Source organism: Schistocerca gregaria, chromosome 3 (genome assembly GCF_023897955.1).
Source record: "Schistocerca gregaria isolate iqSchGreg1 chromosome 3, iqSchGreg1.2, whole genome shotgun sequence".
In the NCBI taxonomy this organism is placed as follows: Eukaryota; Metazoa; Arthropoda; class Insecta; order Orthoptera; family Acrididae; genus Schistocerca; species Schistocerca gregaria.
Genome location: NC_064922.1, coordinates 956,355,262 through 956,376,604, shown reverse-complemented (window position 1 = coordinate 956,376,604; position 21,343 = coordinate 956,355,262). Strand labels below are relative to the sequence as shown.

Genomic DNA, 21,343 nt, shown 5'->3' with positions numbered 1-21,343 from the left:
TTTGGAAATAACAGCTGCTAGGTCTTGCAATAATTTCCAGTTCACCCAGTGAGAGTTACCAAGACTGTAAGAATTTTCAGTTATAAGGGATTTGTTGACAATTATTCTCTCTCTTCTGAGGAGATTTTCACCACCCGGAGCTGGTGATTTTTTTTCTTTAAAATTCATCAGTGGCAATCAAAGTATTATACAGGCATGTTCATCTTGCAGCATTTTTTTCTCTCTTCGTTCTTGTGCTCTCTCTTCAAACATACATCCTCAGAATAAAAGATCTCATTTATATTTCACCTGCCGTCCGCGCTGCGGGCCCTCTCTCGGCTGTCCGCGCCGAGGTTTGACGCCCGGCTTGTGGCCCAGCATCTGGGTGTTCCCTCGTAGGTCCGTGCCCACGGAAGTTTGCCAGCGGCATTTCGGAGGTTCCTCCCCCTGCCCTCTAAGTCAGTATATTCTGGTACATTCTTAAGGAGTGTTCCTATGTTCTAGCATACCCACATAAATTCTGAAGGAAATATTGCAACACTCTTATCAGATACTTATATCTTACTACAAAACCATATAGACTTTCCTTATGAAAATATCATACCAAAGCTCCTAAATCAGTTTTAGAGCTACCAATTTTGAGAGTTTTTTTGTTCACTAAAGACATTACGTTTTATCTTGCAAGGTAAGCAGCAGGTACAAGAAGTGGGCTGCTATTTAACTGTCTTTAAAATACAAGGACTTTTTCATATAATCTTTCTTTTTACAGATGTGGTGTGGAAATTCAACTAAAGGAGCTCTCAAGTCAAGAGTAGTTGAAGGAGTGCACAGTCCAAACAGGTATCGAGTGATTGGCACACTGTCAAATTCTGAAGATTTTTCAAAGGCCTGGAACTGTAAACCAGGAAGCCCAATGAACCCTGAGAAAAAGTGTGTTTTATGGTGAATCAGTTCAATTGTGTCTTAGTGAAAGTTGCTACCAAAAAGGAGCCTCTGATATCAGTGACAGTGATGTAATGTTGTGTTTAGTGTATGTGACAATATGCGCATCTATGGATGTGCTCAGATATATGTATGCTTCATGGTACTGGTACAAAGAACCAGTGTTGCATGGAGAAATTAAACTACAGTTCTGAGAGAACATCAGGAAGCATATCTCAGGTTCTACTGAAGAACATTATTCAGTTTCAGTGGTTCAAGTGAAACACAATATATCACTATCAAGTCATAATTGTGGCGTCATAAGGCTTACGTGAAATCAAGCACAGAGTTTCTAAATTTGTTCGATTTTTGTATTCTTACTCCAATCAAGTGAGATTGAAACTGATGTACAAACCCAGATTTAGAAGCTTCCAAGATTGTTGAATATGACAGAGGTAGAACATAAAAAGTTGATATGCAGTTTGGAAGCAGTAATTGTGATGAGTGTGTGAGTAACTGTAAAAAATGTATGGTTTGTAACAACAAAGAGTGAATATGTAATCATGAAAAAATATTTTGAGCAATCTCGTACTATTGTGTAACAGACTCAAAGGCAGCTGAAGAAGAGAAAAGACAGATGAAAAACTGAATGTACAATTATTTTCATATGGAGTTATGGCATACTGGAAAAAAATACTTTACTGATACAGAAGTGTATGCACAAGAAATCATGCTAATGTCATATACAGAAGTATGATGTGTAAAGAGTATCAGGCAGTTTCTGAATTAAATGACAGTCATAAATTAAGTCTCATTACCCATAAAATTATGATTATTATATGTGTTTTCAGAGCAATATGATGTGTATCACCCAATAACAACAGCGGAGATCACATCATTTCCACTTCACAAGGATGTAACAAATGACATAATAATCATCCAAAGACTGAATATTTTATTCCACTTCTTTTGTGAGTCATCAATTCTGTGCCGTAAATTAAAAACTATGACTGCATTTGTTCTCAAAGAAGTACTGAAAATTACATTGCAGCTAATTGTTGCAGATATTTGTAAAACCCTATTCTGAAATTCATCACTCAAATCAGCTTCTGTGCTCTTGACAAGTGCATCCATAGTACAACTTCTGACATTCAATGTCTTATCAAAAATCTTTGGCTTGGAAAATGTATAAACAGGTGTTGGTCAATTTTAGTAAGAAAGATACAAATGTTACTATAATCCCAATTCAATAAATTTCAGTTAAATGCATTATGCAACCAGGACAAGTGATAGAGGGATTGTTTCATCCATTTTCTTTTGCACCCATTTAGAACCAACTTTCTGCATCAGGAGAGACAAGAGTTCTCATTCATTACAATATTTAAGTCATTAGTTCTGACAACACTTTTTTCAGTTTTTTTTTTCAAGGTTTTTTTTTTCAAGGTTTGTTTTAAGCTATGAGAGGTTCTTTAACCTTGCTTAATTACACATAATTAGTGATTACTTTTCATATATTCCCCTCTGCTAACTGAAAGAATTTTTCAATGTTAAACCCCTTTTAATCAGAAATTTGCCAACAACTAACCAATGGGGGGGGGGGGGGGGGGGGGGGATATGCAGTGTGCAATGCATGATAATACTGGCCACCCTGTAGGAAACATTCAAAAGCAAGCTTCGAATTCAGCTCTCGACATCCAGTAGTTACAAATACGGATTTTGATTTCAAGAACAGGACATACTTTTATCTGCCAATTTTGAAAATATTTTATTTCAGATCATTGATAACAAAAAAGAACATTTCCAAAAGTTTCTTCTCAGTGCCATTTTCAAAAATACTCCATGACTATCTGCTGCAATGATTTAACTATACGTACTTACAAGGCAGTCTATGGAGCACTGATATGACTGTTGTGTAAGTTTCTCTCGCCCTTCCAAGCCACAAATGTGACTGACAACTATGGAGGCCTACAAGAGAATTATAAAAACACCTCAATAGCCTGTACATACCATCTTAGAAACAAAACTCGTATGAAATACTTGACAGCAACATAGACGTATACTTTTTGTACTACAAATGATGTTTCTGTGTCCAGCGCATGGGTTTTTTCCCTGCAATTTCAACCTGTTAAGTTATATAAGTACAAAATGAAACAGAACACTCATGAGCTATTGGTTTAGCCTGATTAAAAACTAAAAGCTGTTACTTTTACTTTTGATCTCATGGTTACTACAAGTGTTCATACAAATGAATAAGTAAATACCATAGATCTCTAGAGTATCACAATCATTATTTATTTTTAAAGTTATCATCACATCATGATGTATGTGAACAAATTGTGAAATACATTTCATATGTAACTATAAAAAGAAAAAAAAAGTTATTTCATTTATTTGTATATCTTCCATTAACATAATACCACAATTCCTTCTCCCAAATCAATAACAGTTTAAGTGTGTTTAACATTTCTACAACCAAATAGCAGTTGTTGAAACAAAGTGTGTAAAAATGGGAAAGAAGATTTAATGTTTCAGTGCTTCACCTGCAAACATCATTAACGTAATCTGAGGAAATGGAGTATAGGAATAGGCTTTGGCATATGGTATGGTCCTACTCAAGTCTGGATTTATCGTTAAGTAGGAGTGGATGTGGGAGGGCAAGGCCAAGTTCTGGGGGATCGAGCAATACAGCCTCCGACAGAGACAGTGAGTGGCGTGCCTCAGAATAGGCAACTCTCTTGACCCAAATACGCGCCCCAGGTACAGGGTACAGGATCACGGTTGGGTGTGGAACATCAGAAACCAATGTTGGCCCCGCAATGATCATAAATACTGACGTTTCTTGTCTTCCCAAACCTTAATTCGGAAGAAGGTGTATAAAAGTATATACTAAAAATATGGTCACTATGCAATCAAACCAACAACCGGGGCACAATTCTCAATAATGATACGTTAATTCTCAGACCTGTTGTGACCAGATTTAAACAGTATGTATGTACATAAAACTAGAAAAGTGTAATCTACCAAGCAACAAGCCCAGAATGCTATAGCTGATGGCCGTAAGCTACCAGGTAAACCTGCTGCGGGTAAGACTATTAAATGCCCAGAATTATTTTACCTTTTGAATATTAACAGACATAGATAAAGGACTACAACAAGATAATCATTGAAGCAGCAAGTAGCATGTGTTACTGACAACAGTAATACTTAGTCACCAGACCTGCTGCAGCCCAGCATATACATACATTTAAAAAAAGGGAATTTAAACAGCAATATACATATAAAACTAGAACTATGTTATCTTGCTGACAATGCTAATAATCAGTTGCTAGACCTGCTGCAACTCAACATAGCAATCTTGAAAAGTTATTAATGATCACAGAGCAATGATATATTTGGTTATAACAGTAATTTAAACTGTACGCTCATTGAATACTCAACGGCGTTCTGTCGACACGCTCTTCTTGTTGCTTGTCGTTAAACAAATTGTCGTTCAACGGTGCACATTAACAACAACAGGAATATCAACAGCGCTCTGTCAAAAGGTAGTAATCTTGCCAACAGTATTTAATAATCACAGTGACGACGTATTTGGTTATAAGAGTTATTTCAACTGTATGCTCTGTCAAAAGGCTCCTCTTGTTGCTTGCCAATAAACAAATTGTCATTCAATAGTGCATGTTAACAACAACAGGAAAATTTGGGGAACACTACCAGAAAGCCACAACACAAATCCGCAAGATTCGAACTTGCAGATCAAGTTAACAATATACCATTTAACGGTGAACACACACACGCGACCACAGGCATATTCAAACTGTCAAATAGTGAGCATTGCTCTACCAGGAGGCAATCTCGCCAGCGCAACCTTGCGGGCAACAAAATAAATAGCAAACAAGCGGCACTTACAAGCAACCAAGAGTCTAGTCTGTGTGAGGCAGCTTCCAATACAAACGGCCACAGTTTCACAGACCAACGGCCACAAACAGCAGAACATCATGCCTCCAGGCACATTGCCTCACCACCCTTCTGGATGAGTTGCAACACAAACCGCGATGAGGCATGGCTTCCCACCTCAAAACAGCTCACCGTACAATACAATGCCACTCGCGAAATACGGCTGTTCACGTGGGCCACCTACCACCAACTGCCGATACACTAGTACGTCCTCTCTCTCCAAAAGCCACCAGCGGTCGCCTGCTAAGCACCGTGACCCCCTCTGGCGATGCACCAGAGGAAGGAGGTGGGCCACCTACCACCAACTGCCGGTACACTAGTACGTCCTCTCTCTCCAAAAGCCACCAGCGGTCGCCTGCTAAGCACCGTGACCCCCTCTGGCGATGCACCAGAGGAAGGAGAGTATGGCTCAGCATATTCTTGGACTCAGCCTAGTATACCTTAAACGATCAAAAAATCTGAACTTAGCAGGTCCAATGAAGGTTTGAATCATACCTCTCATGAATATAAATCCGACATGTAATTCATTATACTGACTCACTTAGCAGGAACAAAATTTATTGAAAATTTCTCTGCAAAATTATGTCCTCTACTTTGTCTCATTTTCATATCAAGACAGACACCCAATTACCTACAACTACATTTAAATCTACATCCATATCTACACTCTGCAAACAAGTGTGAAGCACATGGCAGATCATATGTCCCATTTTACCAGTTATTCATACGTTAATGTACCCTTTGATTCATGTATGGAGCATAGGAAGAATGATTAGTTGAACACCTCTGTGTGTGTTGTAATTAATCTAATCTTATCCTGACAACACCTACAGGAGCAATATGTAGGGGGTTGTAGCATATTTCTAGAGTCATCATTTTAAGTCTGTTTTTGAACATTTGTATGCAGGCTTTGTTGGGATATTTTACATTCTATCTTCAACAGTTTTCCAATTCAGTTTCTTTCTGACACTCTCCCTTGGATCAAACAAAGCTGTAACTGTTCATGCTGCACTTATCTGCACACATTCAGTATACCCTGTTCATGTTTGTCCTATTTGGCACGGTGTAAGGTGCTCCGTATTACCCTATATTATTTCAGAAATATGCAGGTGAACAAACAGGTTGACCAGTGTGGAACAACGTAAGCATTTATTCCACACAACACTAATGTAACAACGGTTACTGAATCTTGCATAACCCTGTACCAGTACCACACACATGAAACATGAGTGTATTATTCAATGGACGTGCCCAATCAGTTCATGCATACCGACACACACTCACACTCCACATCCTAGTGCAGCACACAGGCGCACACACGAATCCAATCTGTTGTTGTCACATACAAAGAACTCCACACTCACCCATATTTACATTTGTTCTACAGAACACACACACACACACACACACACACACACACACACACACACACTAAATTTCTCTCTCTCTCTTTCTCTCTTAAAAGAAGGCATCATAGCGGATTTATCCAAATGGGATGGAAAATGGTAGAGGTGACATACATGTAGAGACAAACAAATGGGCACAATTTCAGAAAAACTGGATAATTTATTCAAGAGAAAATGCTTCACAAATTCAGAATGTCAGTAACACATTGATCCAACTCTGGCCCTTATGCAAGCAGATATTCAGCTCGACATTGATTGACAGAGTTGTTCACTGTCCTCCTGAGGATATCTTGCCAAATTCTGCCCAGTTTGTGCATTAGATCAACAGAATCTCGAGCTGGTTGGAGGGCCCAAACTTTCTCAGGTGGGGAGGGATCCAGTGACCTTGCTGGTCAAGATAGGGTTTGGCAAGCTTGAAGACAAGCAGTAGAAATTCTTACTGTGTGAAAGTCAATATCATCTTGCTGAAATGCAGGCCCAGCTTGGCTATGAAATGACACCACAGACCACCTGGATGTCGGACCATGTGGCAGGCAACTGTCAGATTGGTATCTCACCATTTCTCAGGGTGTCTCCAGACATGTCTTCACTGGTTACCAACGCTCAGTTCAAAGCGAGACTCATCAACACTGCAAAAGGGCTTCTTAAGGGTACAGAGGTCAGAGGTAGTTTGCCTAAGGGCACCGTGAACTTGGCCCTCTTTGTGTGAGCTGCCAATATTTATTTATTTTTATTTTTTTTCCCTTATTGGTCACTGAAACACCAGTTGCATGTGAGATTGATGATGATGATGATGATAAATCTGGGGCTCTGAGTGCCTCACGGACAATTTGTCGATCCTCATGTGCTGTTGTCTCGTTAGGCCGACTGCTTCCTTCTTGACACTGTGTTGGGGTATGGTTCACCCATTCCAGCCAACATCATCAAACAGTGGCATTGCTCCTATTCAAATGTCAAGCAATTCGCCAGCTACTATAACCAGCTTAAGCCCAATTGCATGCCATCTCTCAAAAGCGGAGAACTGCATGTACTTTTTACACACGCCTGTCTGCCAGGTATAGGTACTGTCCAACTGATATGTGGAATGAAATTTGCGAAGATTTTATGCCCTGGTATCATGTCCCCAGTTTACCATCCTTGCCAGTTGTGCATTGAAATTGTACTGCAGTGTCATTCATTCATCCACTGACATCCCAAGCCTACAGTTTTGCATTTTCTATCACTAACAATGTTCTGTGTAACCAATTTACGTGACTCCTTCGTACTGCTTAGTTTTTTCCCTTAGAGTTTGTATTTAATGGGTATCACACATTTGATCAAAATTCTAGAATTGATTGCATGACTAATTTGTAAGCAATCTCATTTGTAGACTTACAGCATTTCCCCAGCAGTATACCAATAAACCAGTCTGCCACCTGCTTTACACACAACTGAGCTTATGTGATCATTCCATTTCATATCTCTACAAAGTGCTATACCCAGGTATTTGTACAAATTAACCGATTACGACGTGACAAATTCATATTATGGTCCTAGGATATTACTTTTATTTATTCATTTTGTGAAGTGCACAATTTTACATTTCTGAACATTTAAAACGAGGTTGCCAGTCTTTGAAATCTTATCATGAGCTAACAGTATTTATGCAGTTTCTTTCAGACAGTTCTTCACTATAAGTAACTGCACCATCTGCAAAAAGTCTAAGGTTACTATTAATATTGTTCACAAGGTCATTAGTGTACAATATAAACAACAAGGGTCCCAGCACATTTTCGTGGGGCAGACCTAAACTTACCACTGCATCTCTTGATGACTCTCCAGCCAAGATAACTTGCTGAATCCTACCTACCAAAAAATCCTCAATCTCCTCAAAAATTTTCCTTAATACCCCAAGTGATCATACTTTTGATAATAAGCGCAGATATGGTTCTGAGTCAAATGCTTTTCGGAAATCAAGAAATATTTTTTTCTGCCTGATTACATTGATCCAAAGCTTTTAGTATGTCGTGTGAATTGGGTTCCATATGACTGATGTTTTCAGAATCCATGCTGGTTGGCATGGAGGAGGTCATTCTGTTCAAGATACCTCATTATGTGCGAGCTCAGAATATTTTCTAGGATTCTGCAACACACTGACATCAAGAATACTGGATGATAGCTTTGTGGATCACTTCGACCACCCTTCTTGTAAATGGGAGTGACCTGTGCTTTCTGCCAACTACTGGGCACAGTTTTTTGTTTGTGGGATCTATGAAAGATAGCACTTAACAATGGGGATAACTTAGCTACAAATTCAGTAGAGAATCTGATAGGCTTCCATCAGACCCTCGAGCTTTGCCATCATTTTTCAGTGGTATGTGAATTAAATCAGGGCAATAATTCTGGGTTGTTTTTTACAAAGCAACATTTGAAAACAGTGTTAAGCATTTCTGCTTTTGCTTTGCCACACTCAGTTTCATTTCCTGTCTTTATGAGTGACTGTACAGTAACAGCTTTTACATACAACCAGCAAGCTCATTTGGCAATATTCTGTTATGGTAGTCACTGAATACTTCATGCATTGCTCTCTTGACAGCCAAACATGTTTCGTTTAGCATCTCTCTATCTGCAACCCTATGCTTTGTTTTACATCTGTTATATAGTAGTCTGTTTCTTTACAGTGATTGTATACTATGGAAAGTGCCTCCCATCATGAACTGTTCTACTGGGTACATATCTATCTACTGCACAGTCAACTATTCTCTTAAACTTGATTTGTAATTCCTCTGCACACTCCTCTCCTGTGCTAAGTCTCAGGTTCCTCATTGTGGTACGACACTCCCACTTTTTACATCTATTTTGTTGAACGTAGTTGTATGGTCCCATGTTCTGTCTTTCTTTTTAACTAGATGCAGTGGCTGGATCTGCCAAAACTGTGGATTATTCCTGTCTGCAACAGTTCATCTATTTCCTTTTTTGCTTTAGTCTATTGATCAGGAGCCAAATGGAGAGATTTCTTGGCTACCAGTAGGCCAGGAGCATTTTAGATTGATGTGACCTGATGATGCACTTTGTGTTGGTAGCCAGGAATCAACCACAGTCTGTATCATGTGATCCACTGATAATAGCTGTGGGTGGGTCCAATCCTTTTATAACCTTTGAAGTTCCGTTTTAGCAGCATCAAATTCCTTTTTCAGTGAATGCCATTTGGATATTAGCTTCTGGTTTTCAACAAATAAGTTTGTCTTCTCTTCCCATAATTCTGTTAGTTCAGAATACATAACATGGAAGATGTGCTTCGGATATTCAGAATCATGAAAAGCACTTTCCAAAACACAAAATGCTAATCTGAGTGAGTCTACTTCCTCTGCCTCTCTACATAATGTATAGAAAGGGGTCATGATATTAGAATCATTGGTGCTGAACTATGACTTGTGTCAAGATGGAGTGAGGGTTCTTTTGGTAGTTTTTGTGTCATTGACTAACTGCCCTTTAATTATTTCAGTCCCCATCGAGATTTGTGCTGTGCTTCACTGTATTTTAACACCTGATAATGTAAGAAATCAGCACCCAATATAGATTCAGTAACATCTGCTAACACAAAAGTCCATTGTAATGGTTGGGAGAAACCCGAGTCAACTACTGATGTATATTCTCTGTACATACAAATGGTGAACTGTTGGTCGCTCCAAGTCATGCTCATTGGTACTTCTGCTGCATTTCCAGCAAATGTTGCGGTCCCTAGAAGACACTAGTATTACTCAAACATATAGATAATTGATTAGTGCTCACATTTCCAATGACTGGTGTGCCTAGATGTGGACTGCTGAAATTGTAACTATTGTTTGGCTGGAAGGTAATAGAAACAGTTGCTTTGAAATTGTTTTTGTCATCACTTTTGCCAATGTGCTGGGTACTGACATACGCATTTGCTGTTCTTGCGAATGGTTGTACCTTCAGCTTGTTGATGACCACATTTGGGTGTGCACTTGGTGCAATGCACTTTCTGTCTGGATGCTGGAAAGGCTATGATAACGAAACATGGATGGATTCTACTTCCACTGCTGTTTGTTTGTGTTGCTGCCATCAGAGGGGTGGAACTGCTGCAAGGAGAGCCCATGTTTTGTCTTCTGGTTTCATTATCTGCAGCTTGTGTGGGTCCATGGCATCCAGTAATTTATGTGCTTCTCAGAAAGCAGCAGGTGCTGCCCTCTTAAAACAGCGGATGAAGGCTTCCTGGTGGCATCATCATAAAATTGCTATGCAATATATATATAGCGTTGACTGGGGGTGGCAGCTGGTTTAACCAAACATGAGGCAAAGTTGCATCTCCTATTTCATTCTCTGTGTCAATAACATGTAAATAGTACCAAAATTCAGATTGAGATTTATCACTGATTTGTTCACTGTTTAGCACCTGCAGGATGTGTAGATCCTGAGTTTCACACATTATATGCAAAATACTAACGCAAATTCTTTACAGACAAATGGAAAAACTGATAGAAGCCGACCACCGGGAAAATCAGTTTGGAATCCGTAGAAATGTTGGAACACGTGGGGCAATACTAACCCTACGACTTATCTTAGATGAAAGATTAAGGAAAGGCAAACCTACATTTCTAGCATTTGTAGACTTGGAGAAAGCTTTTGACAATGTTGATTGGAATACTCTCTTTCAAATTCTGAAGGTGGCAGGGGTAAAATACAGGGAGCAAAAGGCTATTTACAATTTGTACAGAAAGCAGATGGCAGTTATAAGAGTCGAGGGGTATGAAAGGGAAGCAGTGGTTGGGAAGGGAGTGAGACAGTGTTGTAGCCTATCCACGATGTTATTCAAACTGTATATTGAGCAAGCAATAAAGGAAACAAAAGAAAAGTTTGGAGTAGGTCTTAAAATCCATGGAGAAGAAATAAAAACCTTGAGGTTCGCCGATGCCATTGTAATTCTGTCAGAGACAGCAAAGGACTTGGAAGAGCAGTTGAACGGAATGGACAGTGGCTTGATAGGAGGGTATAAGATGAACATCAACAAAAGCTAAACGAGAATAATGGAATGTAGTCGAATTAAGTCGGGCGATGCTGAGGGAATTAGATTAGGAAATGAGACACTTAAAGTAGTAAAGGAGTTTTGCTATTTGGGGAGCAAAATAACTGATGATGGTTGAAGTAGAGAGGATATAAAATGCAGACTGGCAATGGCAAGAAAAGCACTTCTGAAGAAGAGAAATTTGTTAACATCGGGTATAGATTTAAGTGTCAGGACATCGTTTCTGAAAGTATTTGTATGGAGTGTAGCTATGTATGGAAGTGAAATGTGGACAATAAATAGTTTAGACAAGAAGAGAATAGAAGCTTTCGAAAAGGGGTGCCACAGAAGAATACTGAAGATTAGATGGGTAAACCACATAACTAATTAGGAGGTACTGAATAGAACTGGGGAGAAGAGGAACTTGTGGCACAACTTGACTAGAAGGAGGGATCGGTTGGTAGGACATGTTATTAGACATTGAGGAATCACCAATTTAGTATTGGAGGGCAGCATGGAGGGTAAAAATCGTAGAGGGAGACCAAGAGATGAATACACTAAGCAGATTGAGAAGGATGTAGGCTGCAGGAGGTACTGGGAGATGAAGAAGCTTGCACAGGATAGAGTAGCATGGAGAGCTGCATCAAACCAGTCTCAGGGCTGAAGACCACAACAACAACAACAACAACAACAACATGCAAAACACTGTCTTTAAGATGCTGCTCTTTATTTTGTTTAGGTGTCATTTGCATAAACACTGAAACCAATGTAAGAAAGTCAAAAGTGTTGGCAGTTAGTATGAACCACATCTTGTCTCTTAAAACATCATACAAGCTGCTGGGATTGGCAGTGGTGTGTGCACGAGGTGTGCTTGCTTGCATGTGTGAATGGGTGTCTCTCTCTTGTACTGATGGAGGCTGTGGCCAAAAGTGATATGTAAGTGCCTAATTGAGCATGTCTGCAACTTGACATGTCTTCCTTACGGAAAGTAGTGATCTGTCGTTTTCCTATATTATTGATACTCCTACCTGGAGTTTCCATTGTTTGAAGCAAAGTCCCAGCATATTAAACCATATGTCCAGTTGCACCAGTAAGTACTGAAGAACCTCTACTTTCTTTCTATGCATAGTCTAGGAGATGTTTACAACGGCAAAATGTTTGTGACCATAATAGGAGGTTCAGAACACAGCAATGCTGTTAGTACTCCATAGGTTGAAGTTGTTTGAGTATGGAGATCCTGTTTGCACTGACTATAGCAACATTTTGCTATCCCGGTAAAACACTGTCCTGTGCAGCAGGCATTGTCACCTCACTCGTAACTTCCTGTATGGTGTTCATTTTCTTCTTAGATTAACCACTTGTGGACAATTAAACCACAATAAATGACATGCATATAATGATGCTAACAAAAGAGATTGCTGAACGTTAGGGAAATCGATATTAATGCTGAGCATGCACAAAAAGTGAGTCAGTGAAACCATTATGTCCACAGAGCTCCTATAGAAGCCTCTTCATCTCTGCATAACTACAGTGCCCTACATGCATTTGAATCTGCTTACCATAGTCAAGCACTGTTTTCCCCTACAATCCGCCCCCCCCCCCCCGGCCCCTCCCCCCACCCTTCAATCCACCTCATTCTTCCATTCCCTACAGTACTATATGCCTCAACATATCCATCTTTCAATCCAGTTGTCTGATAAATTACTTTTGTCCCAAGTTCAATTCAGTATATCCTCACTAGTAATCTGAAGTAATCCATCCAATCTTTTGCATTCTACTGTAGCATCACATTTCTCTTCTTGACTGAAATGTTTACCATCTTCATTTCACTTCCATACAAAGCTACACTATAAACAAATATCTTCAGGAAGGAATTCCTAACACTTAAATTTATAGCCATTGTTATTAAATTCCTCTTTTTCAGAAATGCTTCTCCTGCTGTTGTCAGTTTGCATTTTACATCCTCTCTACTTTGGCCACTGTGAGGGTTTGTTAAACCCAAGTAGCAAAGCTATCTACTGCTTTTAGTGTATCATTTCCTAACCAAACTTTCAGCACTGCCTGATTTAAATCAGTTACATTCCATTACTCATTTTACTTCTGTTGATAATCATCTTGAACTTTTCTTCAAGATACCATCCACCCCATTCAATGGATCTTTCAAGTCCTTTGCTATTTTGATAGGATTACAATGTCATCAACAATCTTAAAAATCCAGAATAAATTTTCCATCTGTAAAAGAGTGAGCACTGGTATGAAACTTCCTGGCACATTAAAACTGTGTGTCATACCAAGACAAACCTGGGACCGTTCCCTTTTGTAGACAAGTGCAATACCAACTGAGTTGCCCAAGCGTGACTGACAACCTGTCCCCGTAGCTTTGCTTTGCAAAGTAGGAGAGGAGGAACAGGTGGAAGTGAAGCTGTGAGTATAGTTCATGAGTCATGATAGACTATCTCAGTCAGTAGAGTACTTTTTCTGTGAAAGACAAAGGTCTCAAGTTTGAATCTACGTAAACCACAAAGTTTTAATCTGCCAGGAAGTTTCATAACAGTGCACACTCTGCTGAAGAGTGAAAATTTTCATTCTGGAAATATATTGCAGACTGTGGCTAAACCACGTCTCTACATCCTTTCTTCTAGAAATGCTGGTCTCATAAGCTTTGCATGAGAGCATCTGTGAATTTTGGAAGATAGGAGATAACATACTGGCGAAAGCAAAGCTGTGAGGATATGTCATAAACTATGTTAGGGTAGCTCAGTTGGTAGAGCACTTGGCCCGCGAAAGGCAAAGGCCCCGAGTTCAAGTCTTGGTCTGGCACACAGTTTTAATCTGCCAGGAAGTTTCAAACTTCAGAAATTAGCTCTAATTTCTTGAATTTTCTCATTTTGGTTATTTCTTGAGATTTATGTGGAAGGAAGTTATATGTTGCCTAACTCTTCCTAGAAAATACTCTCTCAGAATTACAAAAGTAAACTTCTTGATGCACAATGTCTCTCTTGTACCATCTGCCACTGGAGTTCCTCGAACATATTTGTAACACTCTTACGCCAACCAAACAATTCTGTGACAGAAGGAGCTGTTCTTCATTGAATTGAGTCTATCTCTTCTATCAGTTCTTCCTAGTAAGGATCCCAGATTGATATACAACACTCAAGAATCAGTCAAACAAGCACCTTGTAACCACTTCCTTTATGTATGAGTAACATTTCCTTAAGTCTTCCTATGAGTTCAGTCTGGCATGTGCCTTTCCTACTATTTGTTTTATGTGGTCATTCCATTAAGGTTGCTCTGGAGAGTTGATCATAAGTATTTTACGGTAGATATTGTTCCCAGGAGTTTGTGATCAATAGTGTACTTGTAAAGTAGTAGATTTCTTTTCCTATGTATGAGCAATATGTTACATTTATTTATTTTCAACGTCAATTGCAAGAACCTCCACCACTCATCAATCCTCTACAGGCCAAACTGCAAAATGATACTGTCCTTTGGCATCACTACTCTCTTATAACCAATTGTGTCATCTGCAGACAGTCTTAAAGAGCTTCCTATGGATTCTTCTAGATCATTTGTATAAATTGTGAACAGCAACATTCCCATCACACTTCCTTGGGTTACTCCAGAAATTACCTTTACATCTGTTGATTTTGTTTCATTAAGAGCGACACATTAAGTTCTATCTGTAATTGTCTACAGCACTAAGGATCTCTTGGAGGAACAGAGTTGAGTTGTTTTTGAGATCTCTGTTTGGATAATCCTTGTCAATTTTTATAGAGAAGATTCTCATCCTCCAAATAAGGTCATAATTCTTGAGCATAAAATGCGTCCCCTAATTCTAGAACAGACTGAAATCTACATCTACATCTACATGGTTACTCTGCAATTCACACTTAAGTACCTGGCAGAGGGTGCATCGAACCATTCTCATACTACTTCTCTACCATTCCACTCTCAAATGGTGCATGGGAAAAAGGAACACCTAAATCTTTTCATTCGAGCTCTGATTTCTCTTATTTTATAATGATGATAATTTCTCTCTATGTAGGTGGGTGTCAACAAAATATTTTCACATTCGGAAGAGAAAGTTGGAGATTGAAATTTCATAAATAGATCTCACCACAAAGAAAACCGCCTTTGTTTTAGTGACTGCCATCCCAAGTCGCGTATCATATCAGTGACACTTGTAATGGATCTGGGAGATGTATTATTTTCAACTGAAGTTATCGATACTGAATTTAGTGGGCGAAGTGGTGAATGTTTTTCTCTTATATTTTTGTCGGAATTTTTATAAATTATAATCTACTTATTTTTTATGTTAATTTACTATTATGTTTAAAAATTGCAATATATTGATTGATATTGGTGGATATGACGAACAATATCAAAGAGACTTATTATAAGCGGAAGTTTGGGTGTCGTGTGGAATATCTTTGAAGCTAGAGTCATTCTTTGTCACTTGTAGAGCCGGCTGTGGTCGGTTGACACGCAGTCGTGGAACAAAGTTGTACTTCCCTGTGAAATAAATCGAAAGTGAATGATGAACTTATGAGTTTTTCGTATTACTTTTTATATCAAGTAGCAGCAAGCAAGCACATCCAGAAAGAAAAAATGGTATTAGAAAAACCCAAATTGAGACAGACACGGTGAACAGCGGAACTTCTGCATCCAACAAACGGCACTATTGGAATCATACTCATATTAGACAACTGAAGGCACCTGAAGGAATTTAACTATTATATATATACAAAAAAGTGACTACTTTATTTGAACTATGCCAGGTTTTATTACAAAATAACAATAGTGGAACCACAGTTTCACACTCTCACCCCTATTGCACGATAACATGAAACGAGCTGCCCTTCTTTGCACTTTTTCGATGTCCTCCGTCAATCCCACCTGGTAAGTATCCCATACCATGCAGCAATATTCCAGCAGAGTACGGACAAGTGTAATGTAGACTGTCTCTTTAGTGGATTTGTCCCATCTTCTAAGTGTACTGCCCAACAAAGCGCAGTTTTTGTTTTGCCTTCCCCACAATATTATCTATGTGGTCTTTCCAATTTAAGTGGCTCGTAATTGTAATTCCTAGGTATTTAGTTGAATTGACAGCCCTTAGATTTGTGCGATTTATTGTATACCCAAAATTTATTGGATTTCTTTCAGTACCCATGGTGGATGATCTCGCACTTTTCTTTGTTTAGTGCTAATTGCCACTTTTTGCACCATACAGAAATTCTCTCTAGATCATTTTGTAATTGTAATTGATCGTCTGGTGATTTTGCTAGAAGGTAAATTACAGCATCATCTGCAAACAATCTAAGGGCACAGCTCAGATTATCACATAGATCATTTACATAAATCAGGAACAGCAGAGGGCCTATGACACTACCTGGCAGAAAGCCAGATGTCACTTTTGTTCTACTCAATGATTTACCGTCTATCACTACGAACTGTGACCTCTCAGAGAGGAAATCAAATCTACTCACACTACTGAGACAATACTCTATATGCATGCAATTTGATTAATAGTTGCTTGTGAGGATCGGTATCAAAAGCCTTCTGGAAATCTAGGAATATGGAATCGATCTGAGATCCTTTGTCGACAGCACTCATTACTTCGTGGGAATAAAGAGCTAGCTGTGTTGCACAAGAATGATATTTTCTGAATCCATGTTGGTCATGTATCAATAAGTCATTTTATTCAAGGTGATTCATAATGTTCAAGTACAGTATACACTCCAAAATCCAACTGGAAATTGAGGTCAGTGATACGGGTCTGTAAGTCAATGGGTTATTCCTACTTTCTTTCTTGAATATTGGTGTGACCTGTGCTACTTTCCAGTCTTTAGGAACAGACCTTTCGTCAAGTGAGCGGTTGTATATGATTTGCTAAGAAAGGCGCTATTGTGTCTGCATACTCTGAAAGGAACCTGCATGCACTCCTAGTTGCCTTCACCAGATCAATCATGCACCTGACAGGAGCTGAGAATGGCCTCAGAACACAAGTGGCAGGCATCATTCGTGCCAACATGTGCTGCTGTTTGCAGCCATTTGCACCCAGCATGCATGATAGCTGCCAGCAAAGCCTCTTCCACACCATGGTTGAGACCACCACCAAACGTAACGAGTGCATACTGGCATTCTTGTCAGAGGGGCTCCTTACCCACGTAACAGTGGACCTCCCAACAACTAGCATACCTGCCCTCTGCACTTGCACTTGTCTGGACTGAGCAGGAAAATCAGCTGCTGGTACAACAGGAGAGGCATTTCATGCTGACTCATCAAAACTGGGTACCACCTTGTACCTGATGCTAAGGCATAAGGCGTCAGCCTTGTGGCCTGTTCCCTCTTTTGCTCTCTGACCAGTGACATGTGAACCCATCACTGACTGCCACTCACTCTCAAGTGAAGAATGTTGTGTATAAGGAAACACAGCAACAACCAGGCCACCACGGGACTCCAACAGCACAAAGGGTGTTTCATTCCTCATCACTGGTGCCCTGATGTCACTGTAACTTCAAGTAGTCGCCAGAAACCTGTAGATCATGGCCAACACATCCTCCAGATGCTTATGGACAACAACCAATTCTCCCTGTGTCTCCTCACAAAATGCACAGTCCCTATTCGTATTGTACTGAGTTAAAAAAAAGTGAGTAAGATCTCAAAGGAAATACAAACAGAGAAAATTACCCACTGTGGCAGTTCTGAGCCTGGAGTGTTTTTATTCCACCAGAATTTTTAATTTGTTCCACATATAGCCTTGGTTTCCTTTACTGCTTGTCCATTGCATAAAGTGAACAAATCGGGATAGACTACAACCCTGTCTCACTCGCATGTCAATTACTTTTCCTTCCACACCCTTTGAATCTTACAACTGCGGTCTGGTTTCCGCACAAGTTGTAGGTAACCATTCAGTCCCTATATTTTGTCATTGCATTCAGAATTTCAAAGAGTGTGGTCCTGTCAACAGCTTTCTCTAAATCAACAAATACTACAAATGTAGATCTGCCTTTCTTCAGTCTCAACCTGATAAACTGATACTACAGTGATATTTACACCTGTCAGCACCTCCCTTCTTTCTTCTTGAAGTCTTAGGGTATTTCGCCTGTGTGTAATATTTTGCATGGTTTCTGAAAGTTGGTTCTTAAAACAGTCTCCATATTTCTGAGAGAATATTGTTTACTTCAAGTGCTTTGTTTCAGTTTCAATCTTTAAATGCAATGACAAATCCTAGCATTTTCATATCTTCCATCTCACCATCATATATTTCGTCTTATCTTTCCTTATTACTGTCTAAAAGTTTTTTAACTCTGCACATCAAAATTTATACAGGGTGTCTCACGGGAAATACTCAATATTCATAGAAATGACAGGATTGATTATTTGAATCAAAAACCTTCATATCCACATATGTCCTATTCTGAATTATTGCCTAGGTAGAACACATTTAATGTGCATTGTTATTTATTTTTTGTGTTATTCAATGCATTGTCCTAGGACATCCTGTATACACTTTAAATGTTCCAGCCCTCCCGTCTTTACTTAGTACTGGGATGTAATCTGTGATGTTAATATGTATACAGGAGCTTCTCTTTCATCTGAAGGTGTCTAATTTTCTTATAGGTCATATCTATCCTTTCCACAGTCATGTATGCTTCTGCAGCCTTGCAGTTCTCATTTCACCATTCCTCCTTTACCATTTTGCTCTTTCTACACAGTGAAAGAGGCATTTCCACAGCAGAAGAGACTCTTAGCTAGTAGTTTGAACACAGCATTAATGAAGCAGCTAGTGAAATGCTTGATATGGACCACGGTCTTGTACAGAACATTAATATGGACATTGAGAAAGTAGGACAAGCGGAGAATTGAAGCTTGTAAATTGTGGATATGTTGCAGAATGAAGATCAGCTGGTCTGATAAAGCCAGGAAAGAGGATGTGCTGAGAAGAGTTGGAGATCATAAGCTGTTGCTGACAGTGAAGAATAGGAAGCTAAACTGGGTACAACATAAAATGCGATGAGAATGCTTTCTAGTAGAGGCAAATGAAGGTTTTATTCCAAGGAAGAGAGGACAGGGTAGAAGAAGATGCCGAATGACATTAGTAGACTACAAGAAGGGTACCAAATAATGAAGAGGAAAGCAGAGGACAGAAGTATTGGAGGGTTGTGAAGTCTCAAGCTGCCACAAGGCAGACAACCATTTATGACGTTTTGAAAATCTGCTAACTTCACTATTTCATCTCTCAAGGCTATCCATTTTTCTCTTACTGTATAGCTTACCAATGTTTCAGTTAACTCCCTCAAACTCTCAACAACCAGTGATTCTTTCAATTTAGCCAGGTCCCATATCTTTAATTTTGTACCTTTCTGTTTTTAACTTCAATTTTAATCTGCATTTCATAACCAATAAATCACGGTTTTAGTCCACATCAGCCCCTGGGTATGTTTTGCAATTTAAAATCTGGTTTTGAAATATCTTACCATTATAAAATCAATCTGAAACCTTGTGGTATCTCCAGAAAAATTCTTAAACCAATTGTAAGGAATGATTAAATTACACTCTGTACAAAATGTAGTGTGTGACTTCTACTTTTGTGGGTGATAGCTTTCTGTGTAGCTTAGCTACGATAATCAGTGCACTATGAGCTCCCCTGCTTTGCTAGTTTCTTCTTCATTATAGGGACTATTCCTATTTGATTGTATTGACAACCCTACAGTTTTCTCTAACAATAACCTTTTAACAACAGCACGGTTTGCCTTCCATAAACAATTCTCTACACACAAAGGTGTCAGAAGTCTGGAATCCTAAGAAAAAGTACAGTTTTTATGTTCAAACATAGTTCAAAAGCAATTCCATTTTTATTTGAAAACAGGCAAAACATGGCCTCACTCCTAGGATCTAGAAAAGGAACAAAAATAGAGAATTATAGTGTAAGCTCAAGCAAAGTTTTTCACTAATAGATATTTGGCTTTGGGTTGCACATACGTTCCACTTTAAAAAGAAACTGATTTGGATGCATCAAAGTAGATAAGGCAAAAATATTTTCAATGCTGGAAATGCAACGACTCAATGCAAATGCATACAATACATCATATTTGACAATATGAAATTCTGCCTGAAGAGCTCCACATACTTATAACCTCACTGGATGTATAGATGGAAAATGCAGCAGACAAGCACAGTCAACAAATGTCAGTACATCTACATCAGGCAAGGGTGCTGTCGGTAATGAAAACACAGTATCTCCACCCAACTGATCAGACAACACCATCTAGCCAGCCAACATAAGCCCAAGCAGTCACAAGCTCAACGTCAGTCTCTGCGAGTCAGCTGGTGCTGTATCGTGATTAAACAATATTTTTCTTAGACAATGTTATACTTACGGAGTCTGCTGAATAACAAAGCAGATTGCTCTTATCGTAGTGCAAACCCATATTAGAGTGAGATCAATGAATACAACTTAGAGAAAAATACTGATGTTCACATTTATGTGAAACGTATTGTGAGGTGGGCTATGCAAGAGGAGTTCAATGAATTCGAAAGTAAAGTTCTATGTACTGACTTGGCAGAAAATCCTAAGAAATTTTGGTCTTATGTCAAAGCGGTATGTGGATCAAAATAAAATGTCCAGACACTCTGTGACCAAAATGATACAGAAACAGAGGATGAACAGACTAAAAGCCGAAATACTAAATGTCTTTTTCCAAAGCTGTCTCACAGGGGAAGACTACACTGTAGTTCCTTCTCTAGATTGTCGCACAGATGACAAAATGGTAGATATCGAAATAAACGACAGAGGGATAGAGAAACAATTAAAATCGCTCAAAAGAAGAAATGCCGCTGGACCTGATGGGATACCAGTTCGATTTTACACAGAGTACACGAAGGAACTTGCCCCCCTTCTTGCAGCGGTGTAGCGTAGGTCTCTAGAAGAGCGTAGCATTCCAAAGGATTGGAGAAGGGCACAGGTCATACCAGTTTTCAAGAAGGGACGTCAAACAGATGTGCAGAACTACAGACCTGTATCTCTCAACGTCGATCAGTTGTAGAATTTTGGAACACGTATTATGTTCGAGTA

At 39.2% G+C, this 21,343-nt stretch overlaps 1 protein-coding gene across 2 annotated transcripts in view; it reads left to right on the top strand.

Moving 5' to 3' along the window:
* LOC126355952 (neprilysin-4-like) overlaps positions 1-3,286 on the top strand; it is a 693,674-nt gene extending 690,388 nt beyond the window's left edge. For both annotated transcript variants that reach the window (XM_050006541.1, XM_050006540.1), the window contains exon 20: positions 749-3,286. In XM_050006541.1, the coding sequence (XP_049862498.1) occupies positions 749-925 (177 nt within the window). In that variant the 3' untranslated portion in view covers positions 926-3,286. The remainder of the gene's footprint in view (positions 1-748) is intronic.
* Positions 3,287-21,343: the final 18,057 nt, after the last annotated feature.